Source organism: Trachinotus anak, unplaced genomic scaffold (genome assembly GCF_046630095.1).
Source record: "Trachinotus anak isolate AG129_WGS33_773 ecotype Australia unplaced genomic scaffold, CSIRO_AGI_Tana_v1 ptg000013l, whole genome shotgun sequence".
Classification (NCBI taxonomy): domain Eukaryota; kingdom Metazoa; phylum Chordata; class Actinopteri; order Carangiformes; family Carangidae; genus Trachinotus; species Trachinotus anak.
Window position 1 is genome coordinate 4,232,466 of NW_027273864.1, and position 20,804 is coordinate 4,253,269.

General features: G+C 40.9%; 1 protein-coding gene across 1 annotated transcript; it reads left to right on the top strand.

The window, feature by feature from the left end:
• The first annotated feature begins 4,374 nt into the window (after positions 1-4,374).
• Positions 4,375-18,542, top strand: LOC139631376 (proteoglycan 4-like). The gene is made up of 4 exons (XM_071495596.1): positions 4,375-5,067; positions 6,593-15,549; positions 17,170-17,873; positions 17,987-18,542. Exons 1-2 carry the CDS (start codon positions 4,875-4,877, stop codon positions 8,455-8,457), a joined length of 2,058 nt encoding a protein of 685 aa, XP_071351697.1. The 5' UTR covers positions 4,375-4,874; the 3' UTR covers positions 8,458-15,549; positions 17,170-17,873; positions 17,987-18,542.
• Positions 18,543-20,804: the final 2,262 nt, after the last annotated feature.

Consider the following 20,804-nt stretch of genomic DNA (forward strand, 5'->3'; position numbering starts at 1 on the left):
TGTGGTCTATGGGGAAAATGCTTTTTGGGCCGCAGGGTAACCTTATAAGTATATAAGTTATCTCTGTCAGTTTACGAGAGGAAGTGGGTGTGTCCACCTGTACACATTCCCGTGATACCTGCAGCCTCACCCTGCCTGCTACATACGAGCCAGAATCTACAGTACTAGGTGGAGGTTGAGCCTCGGCCCAGACAAGCAAGTACCACAGTTTCTCTACAGCACAGATGTACTAGTGACGACTAAGCAGTTTCTTGGCTCAGTTACAGTAATCAAGAACTACAGCTCCACTGAGACTCAAACTGTTTTAGGAGCAACTTTGTCAGGGTTGTACTCCATCACAAAATGTCCTTGTCTATTGCAGTGTGATGTGAAGCCATCCTGGAGAGTGATGTTAAAGCCTCATTGGAGCTGGGTTGCTGTACGTGGGGGGTGGGTGGGGTGTACATTCTGACTGGCAACTGCTATTACAGGGCAAGCAACGTGTTGGATGATGCTGATTTTGTTTAATAAAAGCACTTTATGTTTAAAAAAAAAAATCAAAAAACAATGTCTCTGCCTTTTCTGTTCTCAGTCTTGGTTCTTGTGGTTCTTTTTGAAATAGAGACTTCTGTTTGGATGGCATTAAAAAGTGCTAAATCTGCAAATGGAATAATGTGTGTGTTAGAGAGTTTAAGCCTGCGCTTGTTGCAAAGACAACTTTTTACACTGAAAACAGCATCAAGAAAGAGGAGAAGAAAAGCCCCAAATCCTGTTTCACAGCAGCAGACGTTCTTCACTATGCTGGCTGATGCATCGTATGATGACGTGGTTTTAAGCCAAGAGTTTCCCACACCATGTAAGAGGCAGTGGTTTTTTCAGTCAGCAGGAGGTGACCGAACAGGAGGTGGAGAGAGCAGCCATCAGCCCAGCATCCAGTGTACAGAGGCATCAAGAGCGAGTCAGTCGCTTACAGGCTCCGTAGTGCGCCGTATCCTGACAGCTGCTGAGAATCCATTCGTCAACACTGTATGTCAACAAAGACACAAAGTTTATTATGAAGCCATAGTCTAGATTTTACTGACGACCACACCTCATGATTTCCTTAGTTTCTTTGTGTCAGTTGTATTATTTATTATAAATAAATGTATTATTATTTGTCTCATCCTGCGTTTCCCTGAAGGTCAAACCATGTCGGGCAGGTCAAGGGTTGAGGTCAGACTGAAAGGCAGCCTCCGGTTAGTTACAGAAACAGTACAGTACTTTTTAATACTTTTTTAATTCTCTCAATATTTTTTAAAACCACAGAACCTCCACACGCAGTGTTGGTGTGGTGCTCATAGTCACCCAGGGATCTGCCGTCGATGTAGCTGTAACGTTGGTTTGGTTGGTGGACCTGGTGTGCGGTGGTGTAGCGGTAGCAGCAGCACAGAAAGTAGAGATCGATAACTGCTTTCCGCGTCCGCGTATTCCAGATTTATGGCTAGTGCTTTGCATACGCGCCTGGAGAGCGTTAACCCCCATCCAGGTGATATAGATGTTTTTTTTAGTAAGGCAGTAAGCCTGCCGGTTATTCCCTACTACAGGCTTGAGCCAGTCTTTAAACGCCGGGTCCTCTAGCCAGTTGTCTGAGAATTTGCATTTGCCCATGACGATGATACGTTTGGTTGTCCGAGCGTTTAAGATAGGCCTAAGCAAATAAACCTGAGGAGTTTGACAAGCCAGCCAGTATCCAGTTCAGGGCGCAACATGTTTGAGACGTCAAATGACCATTGAATGTAACGTCAGTATCATAGACATCGCCTAACTGGAATGAATGAGCCTTATCCCACATTTAAATAAACTTACACGAACTTTAGCAGATAAACTTTTAAACACAAATGGACAACTCATAGTTTGAAAAAAAAAAAATCTAAAGTTTAATACCTAATAAAATGGCATTTAATACATTTTAATACCTTTTAATTTTGGCTAATTTTATTTACTATCTTTTAATACTTGTTGCCACAGCCACATTTTTAACCTTGAGTTACTAAAGCAAGTCTAAAGGAGAATTGCACATCATCATGTATTATATATAACTGGTTTTCTTTTTTTTTTTTTTTGAGTTTGAACAGTTTTCTTTTTCTTATCAGTCTTCATGTTTTCTGCTGTGTAATCAAACACTAATTATTAGACGCTGAACCAATAATCTGTGGTCATCAGTTTGAGGGACAGTTCTGTAAACACCATGAGAGATGACACTGCCTTCACCCTCCTGTCAATCTAGTGTGTTTCCTTCTTGGATTATCATTTACTTAAAGTGTCTTGAAGAAATGTATAGTGTTTTTCTTTCAATAAAAAAAGTTATGTGTTACAGTGTAAGGAAGTGGTGCACTGTATGTATTTAAACTAGATAGATAGATTTACTTTATTACTTTATTAATCCCTTGGAAATTCAAAAAGTAGCTGTTTCACTACATTTTGCAATAGCTCATTGGTAGTGTTGCATATTAATTCAAGTATTTAAATTATTATTTTTTTCTTAGTTTGTGTAATTAACTACTGAAACACCAATTTGGTGAGGTCAACTTTGTTCACAAGTTGACCAAACTAGACTAAGTTCTCCCTAGCTTAGCTTTGCTGTAGTTCGACTTCTTCCAGTGTAAAGTCATTTGTAGCCTGCAAAGCAAAGCTTGCAAAACTATTTTCCCCAACACTGATTTCTTATGGCTGTGGGATTTGTACTCAGCAGGGCCATCAACTTTATATGAAGCAGATATGTCAGGAAGTGTAAGTGAAAATATCAAACAACACCCCTCTGTGTGTTTTTACAGAACCTTGTCATCACTGTGGATCTGAGGACACAGATGACCCACAGTGGATCCTGACATTAAATTGAATATATCAGGAATTTGGCATAAACTTCACATCTTACACAACTGTCACCATTATTAGATATTAATCTCATGAGTAAGTCTGACAAAATTGTACCGGGTTTAAAACATAGCATCCTACCAGTATGACGGTAGTCATGGTCACGGTGCAGCAGGAGAGATGTAAACATTTTGTAAAATAACATGAAACACTGATAATATGAGACATTACATAAAACTGACACCTTCCACAGGAGTATCTACGTCTAGGCTGAATCTGAATGTTATGAAATAGTATAAATATAATTTTTAACCATTTTAGCAGCTGCATGTGGAGGCAGTGGCATTTTAGTGAATTTGTCTTTTTATCTAAAATAAATCAAAAAATGTATGTTGAGAAATCCAACATTTCAGTGTCGTGAAAGCCCCGTGTAGACAGAGTTTGCAGTAGCAGCGATGCAGCAGACAGGCAGCCAGTGTGTTGCTGCAAATAGACGCTTTATTATTTTTGCTAGTTTTTATTCATTTTTTTAAATTGTTTTTTCTGTTTTGTCTTTGTATGTTTTCAGTTACATTTTTATTGCTCTTGAATGCCAGTTACTCAGTAACCTGTTGGTTCTGTCTGTTCTTTTACTTAAATTTTACATTGTTCATATTCCAAATGTGCTGATAAATTGCAACTGGATCAGTTTGGATTTCTAACTGGACAAAGTATAATCATCATCATCATCCCAGCTGGTGAAAGTTTGGAGGTATTTGCCTCTTGTCAGGGCAGATAAAAATTGTCATTGTTGCGTATTTTGCTGTTTTATCGAATCAGTGTGAATTTCATACATACAACGCTCATCTTGGCGTCTCAACAGTAATACCCATAGGTAATCATGTTATAAATGATAATCAATCAGTGAGTCAATCAATCAAGTACTTTAATGATCCCAAACTGGGAAATTGTTGCGTTGCAGCAGCAGCATAACTTACAATATGTACAATTTATTATTTATTATTATTTATCTATTATTTATTATTATTATTATTATTTTATTTATCAGGTTTATCTATTAATTTAATAAGAGTAATAATAATAATAATAATGAGTGTTGTAGTGGCAAAGCAAAGATACCTGCAGAATGAGGGAAAAGAGAGAGAGGCAGAGAAGAGAAGCACAAACAAAATAAAAGTTAATGACAAGTAGAAAGATAAGAAGGTGGAGAGAGCGAGAAAGCTCAATGCATCATGGGAATCTCCTGGCAATTTTGAATCAAATCTGAGGGAGGAATCCAACAGAGCAATCAACATACTTAACTATCAAAATACTGACTGAGTGAATATGACATCAATCAGTGGTCCACATTTGAAAGTCTCAATATAGACCAATTAGAACTGAGAGAAAAGAGTTTGCCTACAGAAATGTTTAGATGAAGGGATGAAGAATGCTACTTCTCAGTCAAATAATTCTAAATATTCATAAACTATGGACCTCTGATAACTTATCATCATTTATGAAAGTGACAAAAAACATTCGGGGTGCAAAACTGAGCATAACACTGGCTCGGTGTCAGCTGCTGTGTGGGAACTGAAAATTGAAATAGCTTTACTGGCATGAGCAAAAATATGTTGCCACAGCAGTTTATTGATGATTAAAATGACTGTAATCGTACACATGGGTAGTTTTGGTGATGTTGTTGTGAGTCCCTCAGGCTGTGGCAGGCAGAGACATATTTAGCTGCCAGAGGAGTTGTTGGTCCTTCACTCAGGAGAACCACTCGTTTCTCCTCTGGGTTCATCATCTGGAAGTCTGTTATTTTCCAGTTTTTTTTCCCTGTAGTGGAGGTCTACTGCTGGAGAGAACTCTCTTTAGAATTCACTCATAGTGATGTCAGCAAATGATGACATCATAAGTAGAGTTCCTTATTATACAGACATTCTACAGCATACACAGAACTGCACAGACCTGCACAGAACTGCACACTGTAGACACACACATAGTGTTTAGACACACATTTGCGTTTCGTTTAGAAATTCAACTTTCAGAAAGCGTTTAAGATGGATTCTCAGGGTTTAATTCCATACGGACTAAAAAGCTTGACAGAGTGTGTTACCAGAGCGACAATCCTCTCACAACCAGTCGATACACCCAAGTTTTTAGCTGAGTATTTGACGGAGTTAGTAGACTTTAGAGGCTCCAACCATGAAGCTGATCCCAAAGATGTCTGCTTTCGCCACGAAGAGCAGTGGGGTAAGTTGGTATTTTTATGATTTACACCACCAAATGCAGTAGGATAATTAATACAATTTGAGCAAAGCCTTCTCATTAGAATAAAGCTTCTCACGTCGATACAATAATAATAATAATCAGCTGCATTTTTTTGTCTGTCATACACATCTGACTGAACAGATGTGCCTCTATTTTAATCAATGTTAAGGATTGGTATACTTGAGTACTTGAATTAGGATTTAACTCTCCTAATGTGTTAGAAAGGGGTTTACACCTTTTGTATTACGGGTCAAATTTGACCCATGTTTGAATTCATATATATATATATATGTGTGTGTGTGTGTGTGTGTGTGTGTGTATTTACTTTGATATTTTATGCACTTTAGACTTTAGGCAAATATATTATCAGAACATGAGAGACTAATGATAAACAAAAAAGTATTCCCAGACAAAACTTGTCTGTATTTTCATATATGTTAAAATAAGCAATTATTGTTACATCTGTTGTGTTGTGTTGTGGGTTTAAACTTAACATATATACTTTCCTATGAAAAAAGTATATCTGCATATATTTGCACATTCCATATATAGCTGGTCCTTCATCACAAGCTGCCCAGATTGTAATGGTATATTTTTCCAAACTTACTTGAAATGTATTGTCTAAATGGACAGTGACCTCTGACCTCTGGGACCAACTGTTCATCTTCCGGCTCTCCCAAATCCTCCTTATGATCAAACATATAATCAAGAGCTTTTTGTGTTGTGAATCTTTCTGTTGAGAACTGCACATCCTGAATGAGATGTGGGTGAGGCCTCAGACAGGTTGCCCTTATAGTAACCTCTGACCCCTCACTCACAGAGAAAACATTCAACACCTGTGTGAGAAAAAAGCGGTTCCCAAATTATTAACAACATAAAAGTTTACAAAGTTGCAAGTCCTGAATGTGTGTGTGCCAAGTGTGGTGTGAGATGTGAGAAACAATGCGTGAGAAAGCGCCACCATATATACTGCTGTACAGCGGGGGACAGGAGATGTGTATGTGTGTGTGTTTGTGTGTGTATACACAGTTCTGTTGTGTGTGATTGAAAGAGAGAGTGGTTGGTGTGTATAGCATCATATTTGCTGCATGCATTGTTCATATTCCTCTACAATTCAATTCAAGTTTACGCTTCGCATGAACCATAATTTAAAAGACATTAAAAAGTGTTTTTATACTTTTATTGTAAGATTTTATGACTATTATTTTTGTTTTGTTGTCATATTTGTTATTCATTATGGTTTGGTAACATTTACTGTGTATTTCTCTGCATAAACAGCTCATAAATACTACCATAACACCACAGATGTAACTTTTTTCTAATGGGCATTTAAAAAAAGAAAAAGCTGGTCAAAAATGACCCCAAGGAGGGTGAAGGAAAATAAGAAGAGATTAAGACATTGCTGATAATAACATAGAGTTAAATAAATGTAAATAAATGTACTGGATTAAAATACATTTATTTCTATTTTTGACTAACAACTTTACTTTGTGAATATCTTTTTCAGAGAAAAAATTCTTCAGAAATAGGATGGAAACAACAAAGACCACAAAAACACAACATTCTTCAAAAAGGACAACTACGGCAACCACAAAAGTTGCTCCTCAGGGGAGAACAAAAAAAGCTGCTAGACCTCAATTGTCAAAAACAGGTTGTAAACCCTCTTCATCTTCCAGTCATCCAACACCAAGACCACCCCCCCGAATGGTAAAACAGCCAGTGAGAGTACCTAGGCAGGAAGGGAATAAAGGACCCACTGACGTGTCCGAAAAACATCGGCCTACACCGTCCTCATCGAAAGACATTTCAGCACCACAATCCAATGTGGCAAGAAAATCAGAACAGGGCACCAGAACACGACCTACAACATCTAAGCTCCTGGGACCAGCAAGTACCACGACAGAGCCCACAAAGCCTAAGGTTCCAGGAGCAGACAGGACCAGGACACGACTGACAACACATAAAGACACAGGACCAGACAGGACCATGACACAACGCACAACAGCTAATGTCCCGGGACCAGCGAGTATGACAACAGGGCCTAGAAAACCTAAGGTCCCAGGACCAGACATGACCAGAACACAAGTGACAACACTTAAGGACACAGGATCAGACAGGACCAGGACACGACTGACAATACATAAGGACAAAGGACCAGCCAGTAGCAAGACAAAAGGCACAATAACTAATGTCCCGGGACCAGCAAGTACAACAACAGGGCCTACAAAACCTAAGGTCCCAGGACCAGACATGACCAGGACACGACCAACAACACATAAGGACACAGGACCAGTGAGTACCACGACACAACGAACAACAGGTAATGTCCTGGGACCAGCGAGTACCATGAGAGAGCCTCCAAAACCTAAGGTCCCAGGACCAGGACAGACCAGGACACGACCGACAACACTTAAGGACACAGGACCAGCGAGTATCACGACACAACCTACAACAACTAATGTCCTGGGACCAGTGAGTACCACAACAGGGCCTCCAAAACCTAAGGTCCCAGGACAAGACAGGACCAGGACACGACTGACAAAACCTAAGGACACAGGACCAGCGAGTACACAACGTGCAACAGCTAATATCCTGGGACCAACAAGTACGACAACCGGGACTACAAAAACTAAGGTCCCAGGACCAGGACAGACCAGGACACGACCGACAACACTTAAGGACACAGGACCAGCGAGTATCACGACACAACCTACAACAACTAATGTCCTGGGACCAGTGAGTACCACAACAGGGCCTCCAAAACCTAAGATCCCAGGACAAGACAGGACCAGGACACGACTGACAAAACCTAAGGACACAGGACCAGCGAGTACACAACGTGCAACAGCTAATGTCCTGGGACCAACAAGTACGACAACCGGGACTACAAAAACTAAGGTCCCAGGACCAGAGAAGACCACGACACAGCCTCCAGCACTTAAGACCACAGGACCTGAAAAGACCACAACATGGACTGCAAAACCAAAGTTATCAGGACCAGAGAACACCAAGACACAGTGTACAGTAGCTAAGATCCAGGAAGCAGAGAGTATCAAAGAATGGGTCACTGTAAACAAGGTAGTAGAAAAGCCCAGGATTCTGTGGATTGAAAGAGCGAGGGCAAGGCCGATAGTAAACACGTCAGCAGGGGATGCTCACAGTACACTCTTTAGTAGACAAGGTTGTGTAGCGAAGGGTAAAGACAACTTGGGTTTGTCACACGTTACACATTCGAGATACACATGTCCACATTTAACACATCCTGTTGATGTCATTAGGTATAAGCGTTTGCGGGTACAATCTTCACCTCTGGACCCCACCAATCCATCAGATAGAAAACATCATCATGTAATGATAATACCAAACTTGTGATTCTGAGTAGCTTAATATGTACAGTCATGTCATGCTACCCACCAGGTACACACTGTATTTGCATTGTTCTCTTTACTTCAGCTCTGTCTCTCTCTCTCTCTGACTCTTACTCTCACTCTCTCCGTCTCTCTCTCTTTCTTACTCTGTCTCCTTCTATGTGTCTCTCTCTCTCTTACTCTGTCTCTTTCTCCTGCTCTCTCTTTCTTACACTATCTCACTCACTCTGTCTCTCTTTCTTTCTCGCTCTGTCTGTCTCTCATTCCTTCTCTCTCGCACTCTGACTCTCTCTCTGTCTCATTCCTTCTGTCTCTGATTTTGTCTCACTCTCTCTGACCGTCTCTCTCTCTTTCTCTCCGACACTCTCTCTCTCTGACTGTCTTTCACTCCATCTCCGACTCTCTTTCTCTATCTCTCTCTCTGTCTCTGACTTTCTCCATGTCTGTCTCTCTCTTTCTTACTGTCTCTCACTCTCTCTCTCCCTTTCTCTCTGACTCCATCTCTCTCTCTGACTGTCTGTCTCTGTCTCTCAATCTCTCTGACTCTGTCTTTCTGACTGTCTCTCTCTCTGACTCGCTCACACTGACCCTCTCTCCATCTCATTCTTTCACTCTCTGATTATGTCTCTCTCTCTGACTGTCTCTCTTTTTCTCTTACACTGTCTTGCTCTCTTTCTGACTCTGTCTCTCTCTCTCTCTCCGACTCCGTCTCTCATCTGTCTTTCTCTCTTACTTACTGTCTCTCACTCACTCTCTCTCTTTCTTTCTCTAACTCCTTCTTGCTCTGTCTGTCTCTCTCACTCTGACTCTCTCTCCGTCTCATTCTTTCTCTCTCTATGTCTCTGTCTCTCTCTTTCTTTCTCCGACTCTCTCGCTCTGTCTGTCTGTCTGTCTCTCTCCTTCTCTCTCCCCATCTCATTCTTTTTTCTCTGACTATGTGTCTCTCTCTTCATCTGTCTCGCTCTCTCTGACTCTGTCTCTCTCTCTCTTTCTGATTGTCTCTCTCTCTTTATCTGTCTCTTTCTCTCTGACTCTCTCTTTCCGTCTCTGTCTCTCTTGCTCTCTCTCACTATCTCTCTCTGACTATGTGTCTCTCTTACTCTGTCTTGCTCTCTCTCTCTCCCTTTCTCTCTGACTCCGTCTCTCTCTGACTGTCTGTCTCTCTCTCTCCGACTCTGTCTTTCTGACCATCTCTCTCTCTTCGTCTCTCTCTCTTCGACTCTGTCCGTCTCTCTCTTACTCTGTCTCGCTCTCTCTGACTGACTCTGTCTCTCTTTCTTTCTGTCTTGCTCTTTCTGACTCTCCCTTTCCCTCTGACTCTCTCTCTCTCTCATTCTTTCTCTCTCTCTATGTCTCTGTCTCTCTTTCTTTCTCCGACTCTCTCTCGCTCTGTCTGTCTGTCTCTCTCCTTCTCTCTCCCCATCTCATTCTTTTTTTTCTTTGACTATGTGTGTCTTTCTCTTCGTCTGTCTCGCTCTCTCTGACTCTGTCTCTCTCTCTTTTGTGATTGTCTCTCTCTCTTTATCTGTCTCTTTCTCTCTGACTCTCTGTCCGTCTCTGTCTCTCTTGCTCTCTCTCACTGTCTATCTCTCTCTGACTATGTGTCTCTCTCTCTCTTACTCTGTCTTGCTCTCTCTCTCTCCCTTTCTCTCTGACTCCGTCTCTCTCTGACTGTCTGTCTCTGTCTCTCTCTCTGATTGTCTCTCTCTCTCCAACTCTGTTTTGCTGACCATCTGTCTTTCTGACCATCTCTCTCTCTTCGTCTCTCTCTGTCTGACTCTGTCTCTCTCTCTTTGTCTCGGTCTCTCTTTCTCTCTCTGACTCTGTCCGTCCCTCTCTTACTCTGTCTCGCTCTCTCTGACTGACTCTATGTCTCTCTTTCTTTCTGTCTTGCTCTTTCTGACTCTCCCTTTCCCTCTGACTCTGTCTCTCTCTGTCTCTCTCTCCAACTCTGTGTTTCGCTGCATCTCCAACTCTGTCTCTCTCTGACTCTGTCTCTCTCTTTCTGACTGTCTCTCTTTTTGACTGTATTTCTCTCTTCATCTCTCTTTCTCTGACTCGCTCTCTCTCTTTCTCTCGCTCTGACACGCTCTCTCTCTTACTCTGCCTCTCTGTCCATCTCTGTCTCTCTCACACTGTCTCTCTCCAACTATGTCTCTGTCTCTTTTTTCCCGTCTCTGTCTCTGACTTTCTCTCTCTCTGTCCATCTGTCTCTTTCACACTGTCTCTCTCCAACTATGTCTCTATCTCTTTTTTCCCTGTCTCGCTCTGACACTCTCTCCATCTCTGTCTCTCTCTCTGACTGTCTCGCTCTCTCTCTCTGTCTGTCTCTGTCTCCAACTCTCTCTCTCTCTCTGTCTCTGTCTCTCTCTCTCGCTACCCAACCGGTCGAGGCAGTGGCCGCCCACCCAGAGCCCGGTCCTGCTCAAGGTTTCTTCCCGTTAAAAGGAAGTTTTTCCTTGCCACTGTCGCCAAGTGCTTGCTCATGGGGGAATGTCGGGTTTTTCTTCTTACTGTTTATTACTATACTCAGAATCACTCATTTCAGCCCATACCTTTCCTTGTACATAATCAATCTCTCAATAAAATCAATAAAAACATATGGATGAATTGCAGAATCTTATTTATACTAAATATCATGTAACTATTGGAACTCGTGCCTACAGAAATTTTGTTTTGAAAAACTGATTTAAGACATCAGTTTCAGTATTTCCATGGGATTTGTTGTCAGTCAGAAAATGTTTTCTAAGAACTTTATTCTATTCATTTCTGTTTCAACAGAGGTGTATATGTTTCTTATGCAAAAATGTCTAGAATATGTGATATAATATTGTCAGTAAAGATAAAGGGTCACCTCCAATGCTGCTTTACCCCATCGATTAGGCAGCAGCAGGGCACAGCTGCGACTGGCTCCACCTGATCACAGCAAACAACCTGTAGCATACACTACATACCTTACTATAATCTGATCATTAAGTTACATATTAACAGAGATAGATAGATTTGATATGATATAAATGTTTATTAGTTTATTATTAACAGAATATATATTGTCTGACACTGATAAGCTGAACAATTGGCGAAGGACAATTCTTCCACATGAATCTGCAGTGAATGAGGAAAATGTGAATAACTACATGGAAAGAGTGGTCATGTGATTTTTACACAGTACATTACAGACATGCAGACACACATGCAGAAAATCAAATAGCACATGTTGAAAGCCTTTTCAGTAATTAACAGCACAGAGCAGGGTATTCCCGTGTTCCTGCCACTCTATAGGCACAGTATGTAACTTTTATGTGCATTTGGTTGTTTTCAGTGCAATCTATTACAAAACTGCCTCTGTGACTACAGAAGCACACATGAAGCTCTCAGACTGCCAGGATCACTGAGGTCATCTCAATCAGCCAAATGAGATTTTCCCTGCAGTTTGAAACAGAAGGGGGAGTCTCCCCTTTGGACCGAGCAGCGCAGTGAGAGATGAAGCGCTGCTGAATAGCTGTGCTCTCAGCAGGAGGATAAATACACCTCCTCCTGCCTTTCAGCCCTGCTGAGACCTCTATTCTCTCTCAACAGCTGCACCACCTCCGATACAGACAGTGGGGATATTTTCAGTAACAGTGGCTCTCCCCTGCATCTCTGGTGTTTGCTTTGGCTCAGGGTGAAATGAAAGCGGCAAAGACGCGGGCTACTCTTTGAACGGTTTTACATTCATCTTGTGCATTGACTATTGCCGTTCAAAAACATGCCACCAGTGAGAATTCACAATGCACTCATCAAATCAGCCCATCTGTGAGACAGATTTTTGTGCTTGTGTTGGCCGATTTGTGATGAAAACAAAGACGTCAAATTATGCACATCATCTGGGCGACAGATTTTTGAGCTGGTAAGAGCACCATCTTTGGTGCCTCACACTGTCGTATGGTAAACTATTGCATTTGCTGTATCACAGGAGCATAGGCCACATATTCAGTAAGTGATGTGGTTATTTAAACTGTCATCTAGGAGCTGTATTGATCACAACAAGAGATTTGTCCAATTCAACTTTACAGGTGAAAATTATTCATTGATCTATCTCAACATGTGCTTTATGACAATTAATCAGAGCAGCACGATACAGTGTCTAGAACACAAAAAACATCGCCAATCAGACACCAGACCATAGCCAAAAAAAAGGTTCCACCGATACAGTGTCACTTTATTCATCACCTCAAATGTTGCTCTTGCTCCTTAAACTAAAAAGGAATGAATTAGGTGTGTGTATGTAAGCCCACATCAACCAACCAAGTCAATTTTCATAATGAATAATACAGTCCTGGCTTTTGAGACAGAGATGAAAGGAGAACGAGTGCTGAGTGTTGGGGTTCAGACAGATGGCTGCAAGGAAAGAAAGAACAAAGAGTGGTGAATTAATGGTAAAAAAGCCACTGTGCTTGGTTTCTCTGCTGCACACTGTTTTGATATGTAAACAGTTCCATTACACTGACTTTGTAAGCAGATGATACAGAGAGAGCTGTTCGATTGCAGTGTTGTCTGCCCCTGTGAATTCCAGACACTGACAGATAAGTGAAATGAGAAAGACAGATGGATAGATGGAGGCAAGAATGCCACAGGGCCAGACAAGCAGACAGCTAACACACAATGCAAAAATTAGCATTTCCCAATGAATACCACAATGAATGCACTTTACCAACTAGTTAAGTGAGTTCTTGAAGTACGACCAAAAAATAGACAACATGAAACTAAAAGGCTCCTGCAAGAAAATATAGAAATGAAACAAAATTATATTGGGGGTGTTTAATACAACCATCAGCTCCATGAGGTGGAAAAAACAGACAGACATCTTGCTGGGAAGCCGGCTGGAAGGTCTGACAGACGGACCAGTCAGACAAGCAGGTGGGTCCTGATACAGTAGTTAACCAGAGAGACAGTGAGGTGAGGTGAGTAGTTTTCTCCCTCAGTGCAACTTCTTTAATTGGAGTGAATTCAGTTGAATAAGGAAAGTTTCCCTTTTCTTTGTCAAACAGCACAGATAATTAACTGTGCTGCACACACACACACACACACACACACACACACACACACACGAGGCTCTGCATCAGTGCTAGAAATGACTGAATACGATAGCAGTATTTCAGAGTCAACCTATTTTAACTCAGACAGAGTATTTACAACTATATGGAGGGTAAACCTGCTCTAACAGTAGAGTTAAAGTCAGTGTAAAATTCTGCAGACATGCAGTGAAAAGTTCAGCTCTACGGAGCCATGGTTCCGCACCAGTCTGCACACAGTCTTTTCTCCGGTGTGGTGCCACAGTCGGGTAACGTTAACGTTCCCTTGTTGGCAGCATCGTTTAATAACTATATTTCAACTAAACACGGTTTTATAGTTTCATTGATGTTGATTGAGGGCATATTGGCAACATGTACCCTTCTGTTTGATGATATTGTCGAGTAGTTACATGCTAACAGTTGAGAAGTTGGACATCTTCTCACTGAGTTAAGCTGCACCTATATAACATGTTAACTACGTATTTTTTCTGAATGCTGCTGAGATAAGAATACGTGCTGCCTGTCTTATGGCAACGTTTTATCAACCAAATTATTGTTTATTAGTATGCTAATCACTAGTAAAGCTAATCGCTAATTAGCTTCCATGCTATGCGAACTTTGGGAAGAAGTTAGTAAAGTTACCTCCGTGTCCATTAAGTGAACTCACCTGGTTTACACTGTTTTAAGCCAAATGCCAAAGGAATATGCTGATTTAGATTTCATTGTTTCACCCCTTATTTTGTGAGTAATGTGTATTTTCCATTTAATATAAGTTACAGTGAGAATAGTGGCTTAAAAAGAAAACCCCCTACATATTTGTTTATTTTACTGTATGAAACCCTTTGTGTATTATTCAGTTTAACATTTAATGCTAATGTTAATCATGTAATTTGTTTATATGCTCTATTTATTTACATTTATTGTGGCCCAAAGTGAAATGCATGGGCATTGTTAACTGTTGAATTAGTTATGGAGTTTCACCATAAGAGGGAGTTTGTGGTTTGTGGTCGCTCTCTGTCAGCAGGAAATAGTAAATTGTTAATAGTGCAAATGAAGCAGGTTACTCACAATGTGCTGCACAATGTCTGTGTTTATTGCAGGTAAGCAAACAGTAAATCAGTCACAAAGATTAATTAGAGGGTCAGTGAATAAGGGAAGTTGGCCAGTTTATCCTTTGTTGAGGGTGTGTTAATATGTAGTTGTTGTTGTTAGCCATACCCTGGTAGCAGCTAAGCTAATATATATATTAGTGTGGTTGTTGTTTATGTTTGCTCGTACTATAGACATAGACCTGTAAACAGTATAGCAAATGTACAGGACCCACAGTACTTTTTTATTTTAGTATAATTTTATAGTTCGTGTCATAGTTTTGCAGCAACTGTATTGAAGCATGTGTGTTAAAATAATTTTGTATCAGTCATTAAGTTGTTATTTTTTTCTCTTTGTTTATTTTAACAGAATATGCTGCTACGTGTTCTCATGAAAGAAGGTTGGTTAGTACATCAGGACGAAACAATATCATAACTTTTTACTTTGTTAATAAACCTAATTCATCATAAAACCATTGCACTATCTAAGTTAATAATTGTTTCTGCTGTGCATTAAAATGGATGAGAATGACCTATTGACTTCAGCTTCAACTCATCAGCATGTTGTGAAGACATGAGGCTTACTCTACTTAGCTGACTCTTTGATTTTGTCCTGAAGAAGCAGCCGCAGCCGAAGGAAGTCAACCCAAAAGGCCATGCCACATAAACTATGAGGCAAAAGCGGTGGGTAGTGGAAACTGTTATTAAGTCTGATCTGGAAGTTGTTCCATTTAATGGGGAGTGTTTTTATGTAATCATTTTCCAGTCTTATGTATGGTTTAAAATTTTCTGATTGCATATTTTATTTCAATTTAAGTTGATTGAAAAAATCCTAACAACAAAGCCTGGTGGTGAACACATCATGCAAGAGTATGCAAAAACCAAATCTCTGACAGATGCCACCAGAAGACAGATGATAAACATACTTGCTGCTGAGATGACAGAAACACATGGGTAAGAATCATACATGTAGGCTATAAAGAAACATTGTTAATATTGGATTGTTTTTAATTGTGATGTCCAATGCCAATTGAGTGACGGTCATCACTGAATTCATACATTAGGACACCCCCCCCCTAAAACTGTCAGAATGATGTATGCACAGGGAATAGTTGCTCTGTTTCCATATCTGGAAGACCCATATTCACAACATGGATATGTAAATAAAAGGGTCCTTACAGCATTAAACACATAATGGCTCTTAGAAATGTTGAAGGCATAGTCAGTCTGCATGTATTTAATTACATAGGAACATTACTATGATCCAGAGAGCGGTTCAGGATATCTTGTGTTGGGGCACAGGTAGGAGCAATTTGGTTATTGGCTTATCATATTAATGATTATCAGTGATAATCACCAATATATATATATAAATGTTTACTACAAGTAGTAACCTCGGGGCACCACCCTGTCACCAGGGACCAATGACCAAATTGATGGCTCAGAATACAGTCTCAGAAGGTTGGTTGAAGGGTAAATTCGAGCACTGACTGTTGTGAATCCAGCTGTTATCACAAATATAGTCACAATAATCACAGACAACGACTAGTTAAATTATAACAGGATTTATTAATAAGAGTAATAATTATTCAAAATAACATTACTTAATATTAAACCAATTACAATTCAACTATAACTAAAACAAACATTGGTTACTAACTAGATGATTACAGGCAAAACACATATGTACAACCGTGTGTGTGTGTGTGTGTGAGAGAGAGAGGATGTGACGAGGTCACGTGAGTGACGTGTCAGTAGGAACCAAGATGGCGGCAGAGTGAGGTACTCGCTAGAGCCAAGATGGCGGCTGGCCGCAGAGTGTGAGTGGCGTGAACACGAGAACAGTGGGAGGGGCCTTGAGCCTTACGTGTATGACGCGACCACACTCTCGGGCCTGAACGTGAGAGAGGTGTAGATGAGGTGTGTGATTGGGAGGAAAGAGGTAGAATAGAGGTGAAGAGAGGAAAGAGTCCACAAGAGATCGTCACCACAGTTAATAATCACCACAACATCACTACACAATAACGGAGCCAGAGAACCGAGCTCGTCTGGTCGGATATTGGTCCTTTAACTAGTGATATTTGGCTTATTAAGCTGATCACAGTGAACGATCTAAACAACAGGATCTGCAGCACTTATAAGTCAATAGCAACAATACAACACGCTACACTAACTGTGTCTCTGCCCAGACATCAGCTTGTGATGTGAATTGTGGGGGTGGTTTTGGCCCATAGCCTGGAGGGAAATGTAGTTCACGCCTTTGTTCTCCCCACGAGGCATAGCTCGAGTCAGGCTTCAGGAGAAGCACGCGGGCCTCTCTATTGTTCCCTTCAGGATGCATGGTTTGACACTCAGGCCTTGGAGTGGCTTGTAGGCCTCTCCATTGTTCTTCTCAGAACTCATGGCTTGCGATCCCAACACTTGCATGGCAGCTGAAGACCATTCAAAGAAAAACTGCAGAGGAAAGATGCGCCTCAGTTAGCAAATCTTCCAAAAGCAAGTTAACTTATCAGTTTCATATGATACTGATGAAATGTGTAGGCAGGGGTCAATAAAATTATGTTCTGTCTTAAGTTGGTGGGCCAGGCTATGGGCAACCCAGACCCTTCACCGCTGACAAAGTGTTGTCTGATGAGGATGTGGAAGCAGCTATTGCTGTTTTGAATCACTCTGCTGATGAAGGCACTGTCCGTGAGAAGATGAAAGCTACCTTCATTTATCGTCATTCAGTGGTCAACGATGAAAAGAAAGCAGCAGATGTCTTCTCAGTCTTCCCACGGTTTCTGAACACACCAGGACTGGTAAGACATTTTCATTAGTTGAATCACTGAAATATCCCATGCAGCATGCAGTGTCCGTCATCACTCCTTTCTATGCACTGTAATTTTGCATTACCGATAGAACAAGATTTTTAGACTCCTGTTCGGTGAGGTCACTGCAAACAAATTCTTGGAAAGGTGGCCCAAGCAAAAGTTGTAAAGGAAAGCCATGGACTTGTACCCACCACAGAGCTCGCTGAGTCAGCAGCTGAAGTTGAGAATGGTGCGACTGGGACTGTTTTTAATCACCATTGTTGGTTACATAGGTAATTGTGCCAATTTAATGTATTTGTGGCATAATGTTAACCTGATGTTTGTTGGTCTGTAGGCTGGGACAGTGACATGTCTGCTATCTTGCTGCTGCTGCTACATCTGCTACCACCATCTGCGCAAGGACGAAAGACGCCCGGAAAGATGTCTGCATCTCGAGCTGTAGATCACCTCATCAGATTCCTAAAGGTATGTTGAACAGTTGTTTAAAATATACTCAATTTCATGCACAGTTTGAGGTGATCTGATTTACTGTCACAGGTTGGTCAGTGAATACTGCTGGTGAATGTGTTTTGTTGTAGGCTGGAACCACTGTACAGTAGCATCTAGACAACATCACCCAAAGCAGTCAGCCCTACCTTCTTGCTCAGGGACCCACGAGAAGTAGCATTCACGCCTTCTTCATTGTGATTGACAAGCATGCACTTCCATGTAAGGCGACAGGTTCAGTGGGAGCCCTTGACGAACTCTTTAAGGCCCGTTATGTCTTTGGTACGTCATACATTTCTTCCCTGACCAACTTTTTCACTTTCCTGCAAACAACCATTAACAACATTGATGTTGGGGAAACAAAGGAAACTCCCAGAGTTGCAGAGTTGCGAGCAAGAATGGTGTGTTATTATCCATTGAGATCAAACAATGAACCTGCATTAACCCAGGCCTTTTGACATACAAATGTTATATGGGGTGAATGACGCAGCGCTCTTTGTTGCTTTCTCTGGTGAGCATTATAGCACTGTGTTGTAAAAATGTTATATTAAAACTGACATTGTAGTCAAGGCAAGTATGGGTAATGGTGTGTAATGTTAATTCATTGACATTGAAATGAAAAAGACTTAATAATAAATGCTGTTACTGTAACCTTCTATGTTTGTGTTTATTTCCATTTGATAGGTTAGATCACTGCAATTCAGTAATATAGCATCATAGTAAAATAGCATCATATGACCTAGATGTAAAAAATAAAAAATAAAAATTAAATATTATTACACATTAGAGTATCATTTTTAAACTAGATTTTGAGTCAAATTAGCTCTATAAAGTGTAATTATATTACTCTGACGAGTGTGAACAAACCACAGTGTTAAATATTTTTATACATTGTTATACACATTAACATTTGTTAATTTTGACACTGAATTGAGTAAATTTAACTCTGAAAAGCTGACACTGGCCATAGACTAAATTTTACTCTAATTTCGAGTGGGACCAAATGTTATCTGACACAGGGTTAAATTGAACTCTCTGAGTTAAATTGACACTCTGGTTTTTACTGTGTGGTGTTAAAATCTGTCCTCGGTGTTGCTAAGGGAAAAATAATGGAGTCTAATGTTTCAAGGTTCAGGTTGATCCTCTTAAGAGTGAAATGTGTTAATGTGTTCTGTAAATGTCATGGTGATCTGTAGAGGAGATTTTTAGTACGTGCAAGCTGAAATTATGACCTGTGTGTGGCACTGCAGGATGGGAAAAGGGATCATTGACAACTGTGTTGGTCTGAAACACTTGGCGCTTTGCAATGCTTTGTGCCCAGTGACATGGAGGTTTTGTCCTTAGTTTGTTGTAGTGTGTGAACAAAGAGGCTGAGAATTTGAAGACAGATTTTCCTGTAAAGATTACTACTCATGTCAGACATAAACTGGCTGTGTTGCTGTTCAATCCACAACAATGGTGTTGATAATAATTTGCACACACTTTTACATTTTCCTTTGTCACTGCAGAATATTTATTAACTGCAGCTTCCTACAGAAGGCTGGAGGTGTGTGTGTGTGTGTGTGCATGTGTGTGTGTGTGCATGCATGCTGGCTGATGCAGCAGGAACAGTGTGTGTGGTTTCTTCAGGGCTCTACCTTGTCCAGGAGATCTGATATTAATTAGGCTAGCTGACACTAATTACCACCATCCACTGGTAGGACCAGGAGTTCTCTGGACGTCTGGCAGGCTATAGTTCTGACTGCGGGCTTTCAAGAACAGATGTCGTTTGTAGCTGGAGGTGGGAGGGAGTGCTGATTAAAAGAAACATGGGGCAGAGGGCAGGTTTGCCTGCGGGTGAAGGGTTTACTGAGATGGATGAAGAAAGAGTGTTGAAAGTAAATGAAGGGAGAAACCTATATACAAAGGAATGACAAAAACCAAGACCTACTGTCTTTAGACATCTGTCAAATCTTTCTGAGCAATTCATTCTGTCTTTGTTGTACTTTGCTGTGTCTTAGTGAATCAGTAGTGTGTGACACATCAGTTCTGTCTGTGTCATTGTCAGTCGACAAAAAGGCTGAAGTAGCAGCTCCTAGAAACACTTTGAGGTCCAACAAACCCTTTAAATGCACGTCCTTCCTCATAAATAATAATGTGCAAAGCTGAATTTTGAAGTATTTTATACCCATCATTGTTTACGTCCATGTTTACATGCTGTCAGTCTTCTTCTTCTCTGTCTTTTGTTGTCACACTGCTGTGTTCCTTGGCATGTTAATACCACCTGTGGATAGAAGTGTAGTAAAACATTGGCAGAAATGTGTGTTGTGTCACCTGCATGCACACGTATGTGTGTCCTTGTGCACATGAGAGGGACTTTAAGCAGAGAAGGCTGAAGGGACGTTTACAGTGTGACGTGATGACGTAAATTAGATCTCAAAACTTCCTCCTGTTGCAGCCCATCTACTGTATCTGTGCACAATACATTTTTCCTCACATTTGTGCGGAGGTCATACAAATGTGTTGATTTTCTAACCTCTGCTGCCTGCTCCTCTGACTACCAGCCAGACCACATGGCATCAGTGAGCACCACACCAGACCTACTGAGCAGGTGCCGATTTCAGTACAGTCAATAGGGACTAGTCCAAACCAGTGGAGCCGCTGAGTCATCCCTACCCTAATATTTTCACAGATTTTTATATGATCTCAGTCTTCATCAGACAATGGACTTATTTCTATTCTGTTAGTCTTGATTAATCCTCTGTAGTACAAATTCTGTCAGGCAAACCTTTGTCAGGTTGCAGGTTGAACCTCCGTGACAACAAGGGCTGAGCCTGTGAGGAAACCTTCATGAGGGCAGACAGGGCTATTTTTACTCCACATTTTTCTTCTTTCCTGCACCAGCATCAATCTCTCAGATCACATCTCTGC

What these genes read in the sequence shown, in the direction of transcription:
- LOC139631376 (XM_071495596.1), top strand. Translation starts at nt 4,875, where the DNA reads ATGGATTCTCAGGGTTTAATTCCATACGGACTAAAAAGCTTGACAGAG. An exon ending in TCGCCACGAAGAGCAGTGGG is followed by an intron (nt 5,068 to 6,592) that starts GTAAGTTGGTAT and finishes TATCTTTTTCAG; the next exon opens with AGAAAAAATTCTTCAGAAAT.